This window comes from Raphanus sativus, chromosome 8, assembly GCF_000801105.2.
Source record: "Raphanus sativus cultivar WK10039 chromosome 8, ASM80110v3, whole genome shotgun sequence".
Lineage (NCBI taxonomy): Eukaryota > Viridiplantae > Streptophyta > Magnoliopsida > Brassicales > Brassicaceae > Raphanus > Raphanus sativus.
Genome location: NC_079518.1, coordinates 950,196 through 962,767, shown reverse-complemented (window position 1 = coordinate 962,767; position 12,572 = coordinate 950,196). Strand labels below are relative to the sequence as shown.

General features: G+C 32.7%; 3 protein-coding genes and 1 long non-coding RNA gene across 4 annotated transcripts; 3 read left to right on the top strand and 1 right to left on the bottom strand.

Moving 5' to 3' along the window:
- The first annotated feature begins 550 nt into the window (after positions 1-550).
- LOC108822053 (uncharacterized) lies at positions 551-1,125 on the top strand. Its single transcript, XR_001944686.2, has 2 exons — positions 551-726; positions 846-1,125. It is a non-coding gene; the product is annotated as an uncharacterized LOC108822053 (long non-coding RNA).
- Positions 1,126-1,673: 548 nt separating this feature from the next.
- Positions 1,674-2,246, top strand: LOC108822052 (uncharacterized). The gene has a single exon (XM_018595065.2). The coding sequence runs from the start codon at positions 1,786-1,788 to the stop codon at positions 2,191-2,193; it is 408 nt and encodes a 135-aa protein (XP_018450567.2). The 5' UTR covers positions 1,674-1,785; the 3' UTR covers positions 2,194-2,246.
- A 1,597-nt stretch (positions 2,247-3,843) lies between these two features.
- Positions 3,844-10,464, top strand: LOC108834426 (leucine-rich repeat receptor-like serine/threonine-protein kinase At2g14510). Its single transcript, XM_056991719.1, has 13 exons — positions 3,844-3,925; positions 4,041-4,581; positions 7,082-7,560; positions 7,653-7,797; positions 7,937-8,008; positions 8,087-8,158; positions 8,228-8,305; positions 8,398-8,546; positions 8,628-8,824; positions 9,398-9,524; positions 9,624-9,689; positions 9,775-9,964; positions 10,059-10,464. Exons 1-13 carry the CDS (start codon positions 3,844-3,846, stop codon positions 10,462-10,464), a joined length of 2,604 nt encoding a protein of 867 aa, XP_056847699.1.
- A 526-nt stretch (positions 10,465-10,990) lies between these two features.
- LOC108822831 (F-box protein SKIP19-like) lies at positions 10,991-12,129 on the bottom strand. The gene is made up of 2 exons (XM_018596013.2): positions 11,793-12,129; positions 10,991-11,610 (listed from the first exon to the last, which is right to left on the bottom strand). Exons 1-2 carry the CDS (start codon positions 12,104-12,106, stop codon positions 11,007-11,009), a joined length of 918 nt encoding a protein of 305 aa, XP_018451515.1. The 5' UTR covers positions 12,107-12,129; the 3' UTR covers positions 10,991-11,006.
- Positions 12,130-12,572: the final 443 nt, after the last annotated feature.

The window sequence follows — 12,572 nt, the reverse complement described above, 5'->3', positions numbered from 1 at the left end:
TGCCGTTTACAAATAAAATCCTAATTCTTTGTTGCGTGAACGACTCTCTTTTTCTTATTCCCCTAATAATTTGACGTGCTCCATCTATTTCTTGATGTTCGTTTTTCTTGCTCAAATAGAACATTAAACTTTTTTTTTGACTAAATAGAACATTAAACTTCTTTCTTGAAACTGGTAGAACAAATCTAAGACACTAGGAAAAAAATCAGTGGACAAATCGACGTTATTTCCTCAATAAAGAAAATTTGATGTTATTCATATTTTTATTTAGATGCTTAACTGCATCAAGTGATAAAACATATATGATCCGTAAGAATGTTTATACAGAGGCAAAAGAACTTTTTAAAAAGAATAAGACAATATTTTACTTTAAGATCAGATTCTCACTATAATAATTTAAGGATTTTAATGAAATAGTTTAATCTCTATCTAAGTTTGATGACCTTTCTAGTTGAAATGCTCTATGTGATAGACAGTGATAACTTCTTCCAAGAGTATTCATTTGATTCTATCCATACACGAAATGACACGTGTGTGGTGGATACAAACACCGAATATTTCTCTTCTATAAATAGTGGTACTGCCATAAGTGCAACTTACAGCAAATAAAGGCATCAAAAAGACAAAAAAAGAATTACAAGTTTACAATCAAAGAGAAGTAAGAGAAGCAATGGCAGGTTCTAACTGTGGATGTGGTTCCGCTTGCAAATGTGGTGACTCTTGCAGGTAAAACCCTAGAACCTGTCTTCTTTACCTTTACATGCATATATACGATGTGGTTGCTTAATGAGTCCTTAATTTCTATATTTATCAAAATCTCAATTTTTTGTGTATGTGTGGTGAAGTTGCGAGAAGAACTACAACACGGAGTGCGACAACTGCAGCTGCGGTGACAGCTGCAGCTGTTGAAGAAATTGTGGTTTAAATCACATGCGTGCAGGAAAAACTGGGGGAAAAGTGTGTTTGATGTTAAGAGATATGTGTGTGTTTGAATAAAGATTTGGCATGATGTTGCCTAATTACTCTCTTAGCCTTGGCCTTTTCTCTATGTGTTTTTATTGTGTAATGTTTTCATTTGTAACGTAAGAAAAAAATATCTATTGACTTTTGTGATTGTTATTATTATTTGGGTAAGCCTCTTTCTCTCTATAGTTAGAAAATAAGGTTAGTGAGATTTGTGACAATGAACAATCATTTCCTTAGATAGATGACGATATATATGGTTAAATATTGTTCTTCGTATTAGTTTTTCATTCCCAATATACTAGTTCAGTTTAAACACGAAATATAAAGAAATTATGAATTTGAAAACCGAACCAATTCAAAAACAGAACCCAATACTAGCAAGATCGATCAACAACGAGTATGCTAAACACGCTTTGATGTTGAGACATGAGGAATAGCCTTATGGGATTTCATGAGCGCAAGTTTTAAGCCCTGATGCAGGAGGATGGTTTTTTTTTTGCTAAAAGATTATGCAAGAGGATGGTTCTATGGGGTAAATCTTATCTGCTTCCTAATATAACTCCAAGTGTCTAAAATAGCCTTAAATATCAATTTTAATGGATAAAGAAACAGATATCTTCTAGATAAGGATAAGTGATCAACGAGGTTAACTATAACGTTCGGATTAAGCAAAAAAAAAAAAACTGCGCATGGTTTGGATTAAATTGAGTAAATTGTTTATAAAAAAATCAGTTTTCATAAAATATAATTATTTATCACAAAAAAATCTTCTTTGATCCTCACGGAGGACACCGAGCGGATTCTAAACATCCTGAAGAAATGGATATAGGCTGTTGCGGCGATTACTCTGATGCTTCCCCGGTGGCAGAAATGGCAACAGAGAGCGAATGGTTCGCGTTGAGGCTTCTATGCGTCGTCTTCTTCTTCTTCGGCTCGGTTTTATTACTATGTTATTTCCTTTACCCGAAACTGCCGAAGTCGTCCGCCGGAGATGAGGAATACGGTGAGCCGCTTCCGCCGGCGTTGATATTCGGGAAGATAGGCGGCGGCGGGATCACGACGGATGTTTGCGTGATATGTTTGGAGGATTTCCGTAAAAACGACGCCGTTAGGGTTTTAGTAACATGCAGGCACGTGTTTCACGTAAAATGTATAGATTCTTGGTGTTTGTATAAGCTGGCATGTCCTGTTTGCAGAGCTCCGTTCCGGTTATTCGGTGAATGGTGACAAATTTAGGACCAAAGAAGTGTAGGGTTTATGTTCTGTAAAAACGGTGAGGGGATCCAATTTGTAAATATTTACTGTACATATATTTAAAAAAATTACAGATATAATTAAATATGTAGATCCAATTTGTATATATATTAAAAAAGTTCTCTGCAAGAGTTGAAAGGGCTATACAGATTTATAGAAGTAGAAGACATAGAGTCACAGTTCTGTTGCAAATTGAGCAGGAGATTCTTGGTTTTAGGGAGCGTGGTCTCTGAAAAATGGAAAATGGTGATTTTCGGCCTGGTTTCATTACTTCTCACACATGGAATCTTATAAGAGTTCAGTCACAAAAAATATTTTGGTACAAAGGCATTTGGTTCTCTGAAATTACTCCAATATTCTTCTTTCTTATTTGGGTTGCGATTCATAATAGATTAGCGACGGGAAATCGGATCCTCCCATGGAATCCTCAAGCTATCTCCACAGCTTGCTGGTTGTGTAAATCTGTTACAGAGTCTAGAGATCATCTATTTTTTGAATGTCTTTATTCTGAAGAAGTCTGGTGCAGGACGGTTAGAGGACTGGGGGGCAATAGGAGGACGGTAAAGTGGTCTCATTTGGTTTAGATCTTGGAGAATGGACTTCATGAGGGAACATTGACCTTCCTTTTTCGATACTGTTTTCAAGTTGTGGCTTATGCCATATAGCATGAGAGAAATGTGAAAAGAGTTGGAGAACATTTTCAGCCGCCTCCCTGTCTGATTGTCAAGTTAGACAAATTGATTCGGAATAGAATCACCTCTTTGAGAAGAAGCAGGTGGAAAATACTAGAAGGCCATAGAGATTTGGTTTGGGAGTAGATGAAGTTTTAATTCTACATATTATAATTTCTCTGTAGGAATTTTGTTTATTTCTCTATAGAAGGTTGCAGTGACTCTGTACAAAGGTCTTTTTGAGTTGAATAAAATTTAATTTTTTTTCAAAAAAATAAATAATTAAAAAAAAAAATTAAGGGGCTCCGTAAAGTCTAAATACTCCTAGGACAACGATAAGTCGATGCAAGAACAATCTTTTAAAAAGAAAACCAATGAAAACGCAACATTTGATTCTGTTTATAATAAGTTATAGCTTTGGTTAGTTGGTAGTATATTTTTTTTATAATAACTTTCAGTTTTCTGACTTTGAAAATGCTACATGAATTAAATCAAAGTTCAAGACCCGACAAAAAGAAAATCAAATTTGTCTTAGTCAAAATAAAGAGATGTTATATTTAATTTTGTTCTTTGAGGATTTCTTTTCCAGGTGACTGGGAGTGATAGAACCATATATTATGAGAAAATCATGGCAAAGTATATTAGACTACCAAGTTTTTGTTTGTTTTAGACTACCAAGTTGGTTTCGACCGCTTCCTTGAAATTTCTCGTTCCACCATTTGTATTAGATAATTATGTTTATGTCGTTTACTATCTCCAAGTGACGTTTCCATAAGTTGACATTGCCATTCTTTTAGTTTCAGTATTCATAAGCGGGGTTACTATACTAATAAAAATATATGTATAATATAGATATGACTTTATATGTTTCAAGAGTTTTAGTAAGTTTTCATAATGTTTTAAGAGTTTTTGGTTAAGTTTTCATTTGGTTGAGGACTGAGAATAGTCGAGGATGAAGACTCTCAACAAAATTCTGTTACTCGCTTGTGCCACTTTCTCCATTATACATCTTGTTAAACCTCAAAATCAACAAGGTATTTTTTTACTGTCTTTCACTTCTTCTTTCTTCTTTTAATATTATGGATATGTGTATCTTTCACCCTATAAAAGTTTCTATATCGAATATTTTCCTATCCGATATATTACCAGGATTCATCAGTTTGGATTGTGGATTACCTTCTAACGAGCCTCCTTATAACGAACAGTTCACCAATTTAACATACATATCTGATGCCAATTTCATCCACGGAGGAAAAACTGGTTATATCCAAAATAACTCAGAGACCGCCTTTGTATCGAAGCCAAACAGGGTTTTGAGATATTTTCCTGATGGAATAAGAAACTGCTATAGTCTAAGTGTCACACAGGACACAAAGTATCTCATCAGAACCGTGTTTGTATACGGCAACTACGACGGTCTTAGTAGTCCCCCACGCTTTGACCTTTATCTTGGTCCTAATATTTGGACATCTTTAGATCTTAGAAATTCGGGTATGGCCGCGACTGAGGAGATCATTTACATCACAAGATCTAATGGTTTAAATATATGTGTTGTTAAGACAGGGACAAGTACACCATTTATATCAGTCATAGAATTAAGACCATTGCCATATGATACTTATACTACTCGAACTGGTTCCTTGAAGACTATAGGGCACTTCTACTTCAACAAAACAGACAGAATTATAAGGTATGTCATCCTAATAGAATTACGACTATTTTTCTTCTGTACATTACCAATATATGATTTTATTTGTTGATGATAACTTGTAGCGCAAGGTGTTAAGTGTTAAGTTCTCACATCTAAAGTTCTAAAGTAAAACTAGATTTTGACCCGCGCTTCCGAAGCGCGGGTATTATTTTTCACTTTTATGAAAAATATTATTTGTTTGTAATTATTGAATGTATTTATCTTATCAAAACTTTCTTTATAATAAATTCGATATATTAGAGTGCCTTTGGTAAACTATGTGTTTCTCTGATTTTATTTCATTTCCTTTTCAATCAATATATTTATTTGGATTATTGTTAAAATAAATGATTTTAGAGTATAATTGTACAATACTTTTATATTGATATTTTGTTTAAACAATGTGATATATTTCTATATTAATTAAATATTTACATTGTAATTTGTATACAATTCAACATATTTGTCTAGTTTGTTATTAAAAGAAATGATTTTGAATTCAAATGTACAGTACTTTTATATTGTTTTTTCTTCAGTTCATATAATTTTTAAAAATAAATTTCTTTCAATATAAGCTATATCAAAAATTAGTCAACTAAAGAATCTATAAACAATTATTTACATAGCAATATAGAATATTTATATATTAATTCAGTTTAATATATAAATTATTTATCACTGCCATATTTAAAATGAAAGTTTATTGATATATTTTTAGGTTGCTACAAACCAACCCGGACCGAAAATGATCCAAATCGAACCTCCTACGATATTTATAATATTCGAATGATATTTATTTAATTTAAAAATCTAGGAGAAAAATATTGTGTATATATGATCAATTAGTGGTTTCCTAAAATGTAGGAAGTTTAAATGAATTTGCTGATTTTATTTAGATAGAGATATTCTTTATAAATGCTATCCAAGTAACCAAACAAACCAAATATTTTTAATACTCTTGTCCAAGTATCCAAACACACCGAAATTGTACTTCAGCTTTAATAAGATAGACTAGATGATAACCCGCGCCTTGCGCGGAGTGAACTTTTTTTTAAATATGTTGTATCTAAATAAATAATACATTTTTTTGTTATCTATAATTTTTTTTACATTTGATTAGGGATGACATGTGGGTAGGTATCATTTGGTTTGGTTAGGTTCGGTTTGGATCTTTGCAAATTTGGTTCGAATCTTTATATGTTCGGTTTGGTTTTAGATTCAGATAACCCATTTAATTTTTTAAAAACTTAAAGTTCATATATACTTTAAATTTTTCAAAACATAAAAATAAAAATAATATGTTACATATAAATTTTAATAATGTATACCAAAATACTTAAATTTAACATAAAAATTGGTTTAACTTAAATATTTGGATAGAAAATGAATAGATATTTTCAGTATTTTGGTATTTTGAGTAATGTTTAGTTATTTTAAATATATAATTTTTACTATTTTATATATTTCTAAATATTTTGGACAATTTAAAAACATCTTAAGTATTTTGTTTATTTCTTTGAGATATTAATTTTTTTAAATAATATATTTAAGTATATAAATTTGATTCGAATATACTCGGATACCCAAAATATTTTGGTCCGAATCGGGTTCGGTTCTGGTTTTTAGATACCCAAATTTTAAACATGTTCAGATATCTAACCAAATTGATTAAAGTTTATACTATTTTGTAGATTGGATTTGGTTCGGTTATTTGGATTCAAATTTTTTTTCCAACCATATATTTTTTATTGTAACCAAATTTTAAATGAAAGTGACGATGGTTCATACTGATTTTGGGTATGCAACAATTTTTAAACCAAAACACTTTCTTTTATGTACGTGATTTATTTAGTTAATCATTAAAAAATGTTCAAGACCCATTAAAAATGATAGGCTGAACTGAAAAAAATACTATTGATCACAAAAATTTCAATGTGAGGCTTGTACCATTTTTAGTAATTTATAATCGTTTTAAAAAATTCGAAATACAACATAAAAGAAAAAATATAAATTTTTTTTTATTATATGGTTAATGTGATTGTTTAATTTATTTTAACAAATAAAATTAAACGAAAAGTATAGAGGATAAAAAATTATTATCAAATTTTTATTATTCACAATCATTAATGGTGATATATATGTCAATCATATTATGAAGTTCCGTAGCTTTTATTTAAGGAAACAATAGAGAATATTCTTTTGTATATTAATAATTGATTTAATAGTTATTTAATAAAAACTATAATATATGTGTAGATGGACCAACTTATTTCTCTAACAATCCTCAGAATAATTCTCATGATGACACGTGGCTACCAAACAATGTTGCAATGTTCCAGGATTAATATATAGGGGATATAAGAGAAAGTGTCTTTAGTTCAAAAAAAAAAGAAAGAGAAATTGTCAATCCATTAATTAGTAATTGGTTTCGAGTTCAAAGTTTATGTTTTTTCCTTTTTTTCTACTTATCCATATAAGGCTAAATACTTGACTGTGGCAGTTACCCCAAGGATGTATATGATCGTATTTGGATTCCATATTTTCCACTAGAATGGACTCAGATAAACACAACACTGAATGTAAGTACCGTTTCTAAAGGCTATTACCCACCAAGAGATATAATTACGACCGCGGCCATACCCACTAATGCCAGTGAGCCTTTCACCTTCACCTGGAAGTTGGAAACCTCTGACAATGAAACGTATGCTTACCTTTACTTCGCCGAGATCCAACAACTGCTGGCCAATGAAACTAGGGAGTTCAAAATTTTGGGGAATGGTAAAGTTGATTACGATTCCTATAGTCCTATGAACTTTGAAGCAGAAACTTTGTTCAACTCTGCATCGGTCAAATGCGAGGGAGCTGTATGTCGTCTACAGCTGATCAAAACTCCCAAGTCGACTAAACCACCCTTAATGAATGCCATAGAGATTTTCAGCGTCATACATTTTCCACAGTCAGAGACAAGTACAGATGATGGTATTATATATGGCCATTGTAGTTATATGCTTGCATATAAACGTAACTTATAACTTATAGTTATATGATGTTTGTTGTTGTACTTTTGTTAGTCATGGCCATCAAAAGCATCCAAACTACTTATAATTTGAGTAGAATCAGCTGGCAGGGCGATCCATGTGTCCCAAAGCAATATTCTTGGATTGGTTTAAGCTGCAACATTGTCGATACTTCCACACCACCAAGAATTATAGCATTGTAAGAACATTCGAACTAAATATTGAATTATTATTACAAAAAAAATATATATATAATTGTGTTACAAAAAAAAACATAACTAGACATTGTTCTCAAACTAAAATGTATCTTTGCCTGGCGTCTCTGACTATGCAAACAGAGATTTGTCTAAAAGTGGATTAAGTGGAATTATACCCCCAAGCATACAAAATCTAAGCCAGCTTCAAGAACTGTACGTAACTCCTTGATAAAATAAAAATAAATGTTTATTTGGTTAATCGCTTTACAATTATTTCCTGATAAACTATAGGGATTTATCGAATAACAACTTCACTGGAGAAGTGCCTGAGTTTCTAGCCAATTTGAAATTATTGTTGGTCATGTAAGTTCTCAAAGAAAAACAAAATTCTTTAATCCTCATTGGTTTCTAATGATTTATCCACATCCACAGAAACTTAAGAGGAAACAATCTCAGAGGTTCTGTTCCTCAATCCCTTCTTGATAGAAAAAAGGATGGACTAAAGCTATCGTAAGATTTTGTTTTCAGTTTATCTTCTTTTAATCATCATATCCACTCTTGTTTTAAATATTTTATCTTCATTAATGTTTTTTCATCTTTAGTGTTGATGCAAATATCAAGCAATGTGGTTCATGCAAATCAAGAACCCGGGTGGTGGTGATTGTTGTGTCTGTTTCTTGTGTGGCCATTATCATAATCGTGTTGGTTCTCATCTTCTTTTTCAGAAAGAGAAAGAAATCAACTTGCAAAGGTAGTTAAAATTAATTAATATAATACAATGCTCATGTCAGAAATATTAATCTCATGGTCGGTGTCAAAATTAAAAATGCAGTTATGCGTCCATCCTTAGAAATGAAACACAGAAAATGTACTTATTCAGAAGTCAAAGAAATGACTAATAACTTTCAAGTTGTTCTTGGTAAGGGAGGCTTTGGTGTTGTTTGTCATGGTTATCTAAATAGTGAACAAGTAGCAGTCAAAGTTCTTTCTCAATCATCAACTCAAGGCTATAAGGAATTCAAAACAGAGGTATGCAACTCAAGGAAATCATGATTTATACCGAGTGTCGATCCAATACTTTTAGATACTCTAAGCAAACTTTTAACAACATTTTTTTTACATTTTTTCCTAATATCATATATAATATAAAATATCACACAAAATTTTATTCAACTCTATTAAAAGATACTTTATGAAGTTAATTATATAGCAATATGTGTTAGTATTATCACCAATATTTTGACTATAATCAATTATAATTTACTAAAATTAGTTGTTAATAAATCTCACATTTAAAAAAAAATATTTTATTTATATTTTATAAAAAAATTACTTATATTTTTATTTATTTTTACTTATATTTTTATTTATTTTTACTTATATTTTACTTATATTTTATATAATTTTATTAGAGTTTAATGTAAACATTATTTGTGTTTATTTGATGATAATAATAATAACATTCGTGAAAATATTAGTATTGTTTATTATATTTATTAATAAATATATTATACCTTTTTATACTATATGTCCTAAGCAATGGTTTGTGTGTTTTATTTTTTGGGCTGGTTCTGTTTGTACTTTTAAGTCGTTGATTGTTAGGTTGAACTACTTCTAAGAGTCCACCACGTCAACTTAGTAAGCCTCGTTGGATACTGTGATGAAGGAAATAATTTGGCTCTCATATACGAATACATGGAAAATGGAAACTTAAAGGAACATCTCTCAGGTAAACTACCTAGAATGTGGTAAAAAAATTGAGTTGCCTATTTCAAGCCAAAGCTTTTGAACTTTTCAATGATTATTAACCATATGTTAATTTTGGCAGGAAAACGTAGAGGCTCTGTTTTGAATTGGTCGAGTAGACTTAAAATAGCCATCGAATCTGCGTTAGGTCTGTATAGATTTTATTAGTTCCTATCATTTTTACTACATTTTCTTGAAAAAACAATAATATGAAGGCGTTTTCTATGTAATAGGAATTGAATATTTGCATATTGGATGTAAGCCGCCAATGGTCCATAGAGATGTGAAAAGTACCAATATATTGTTAAGTGAAACTTATGAAGCTAAACTTGCCGACTTCGGACTTTCAAGATCTTTTCTAGTGGGGAGTAACACTCATGTATCAACAAATGTTGCTGGCACTATTGGCTATCTTGATCCCGAGTAAGTGTATGCAACCGTAATTTTGAAAAGATGTCTACCTTCATGCTTGTTTAATGAAAAACAGTTCATACATCTTCAAGAACTTGTCATGCAGATACTACCAAAAGAATTGGTTAACAGAGAAGAGTGATGTTTATAGCTTTGGGATAGTGTTACTGGAGATTATCACTGGCCAACCTGTGATTGAAAAATCACGTGAGAAGTCTTACATAGTAGAATGGGCCAAGTCAATGCTCGCAAATGGTGATATTGATAGTATCATGGATCCGAATCTCCATCGAGGATATGACACAAGTTCATCTTGGAAAGCTCTTGAATTAGCAATGTCATGCATTAACCCTTCTTCCACAGAGAGACCAAACATGACAAGGGTTGCCCATGAACTCAATGAGTGTTTGGAGATATATGAGAGCTTAAGCAAAAAGAGCCAAGATGCAAATTCAACCAATTCCATGAGACATGGCATAAGTTTCATCAGTGATACTCCTTCAGCTCGTTAATCTTTTTATCTATATGTTTATACTCTACACAGGTTGTATTTAAGTCGGTAAGTGATTCATATTTCTACAAGAGCTTGATGACCTCCCAACTGAGATAAAATAGTTTTTTTGTGCACCAGATAAAATAGTTTTATTATCTGTTCCTAAATATAAGATATTTTTGGTAAACATTATTCTTATTTTATAAAATATCATTAAAATTATAAATTAAAAACCATTCAACGGATGAGAAAATAAAAATAAAGTAGAAAGTATTCTTTTTTTTATAGATATCTTATATTCCGGAACGGATGGAATATATTAGTTCTGATGTTGATATTTGTGCTGAAGTTCTAATCAGAACAAGCTTAACTTAATCAATATTTTTGGAGAATAAGACTGCAGAATAAGCACAAAGCCTGCTTTCGATGATGTTGCAGAATAAACTAAAAAGTTTTTAGATATTGTAGAAAGACAAAAGGCACAAAGCCAGTACTACTAAAGACCACTCACTACACATGGACACTCAGTCCACCGAATGCTTAAAGAGGTAAGTCCTGGTTCTAATCAAAATGATCAAGGTCAGAATGGTCACTAGCACCTGAGAGGTCATCGTCAAACTCATCTGCTGGTGCAATATCATCTTCTTCATCAGAGATGTCATAAAGATAGTCGTCATCTTCTGATGAATCCATGTCGTGAACCGTTGCATCAAATGGGTAATCATGAGTCGAGTCATCAGGGCGCCTCACGACTCTGATCCTCTCGGAACACCGCTTCTCCAGATCCCCAACAAGGTTAACATTGAAACACTGGCGCAGATCGAGATACTCCAGGTTAGGACACCCGTCGAGAATGGCTTTTAAACCGACGTCCGTTAACCTGTTCCCGAAAAGCTGGAGGCGGGTGAGTCCGGGCATTGTCTCGGCGATTGCTAGAGCAAGATCATCGCACTCGTTTCGAGGACGCCTGTAACCCTCACAGTTTTTTCCGAATGACTTGAGATTTGGACAAGACTGGCCTATAACTTTCACAGACTCTGCTGACAATGCGCAGTATGAAGTCTCGAGGACTTCAAGCAAAGGAAGTTTCACAAGTATCTCTCTAAGTCCCTCGCTTGCTATTTGATAGCACAGTGCAAGTTTAAGGCTTCTCAGGTTACTTGACCTGCAAATAATAATTAATTATTTGTAAACTGTTACAAACATAATCAAAGAAGCCTAACCAGAGTGGTTATCTCTTAACCATATTAAACCAACATTCTATATCATCTAATAGCCTTCAAGAACATCACTAAACCCTAGATTTAGCAACTAAACAAGGGAGAGAAAGAGAGAGAGGGACGAAACCTATCGGCGATGTAACTGAGGAGTTCATAAGTAGCGACGCGCCAAATTTCGATCTCAACCAACGCTCCCTGGCTACGATCAACTGCGTGGTGGCACATCTTATCTAACTCGTGGTGACAGCTGTCTCCCCTGTGTGGGTTACTCATGTCAATCTTCCGCCACATCGAGGGGTCTTTACAGACTCGACGCCACGATGTGCACACTCTCTGCGCGTTTTCCAGTATCTCGATCCCACCGAGACGGTGCAGGATCGACGACGTCAGCTCCGGCGGAAGCTCCGCCCAGTCCGGATAATCTCCTTGATTCATCGCCATCGTAATGATCAAAGAAAGAGAGTGAGGCAGTTTCGTGACCTAATAATATCACAATCTAGTAGGCCTTCACGACCTCAACAATCAAAGTGAATATTCCTTCTTCCATTTAAATATATCCATATTGACTGAATCATATGTATAGGGAAAGAAATCAATACTATTAAAGTTGAAGTGTGCCCTATTGATATATGTTGGGTCTATTTAAAAAAAAACAAGGAAGCAATGTAAGTGGTTATACATGACATATTTATATAACTACTTAATCTAACCATGATCCGCTCCTATCTAACCGCTCCTATCTAACCGTTCAGTCTTACTATAGTATTACACTCATTTCCTTTTGATTGTCGTGAACATATAATTTAGATAGTGGACATGTATTTTCGTTTGATTAACTATATGTCCACAGTACAATTCGTTTAATCAATAAAATTAATATGATTGATGTTATTGCTATTAAAAGTTA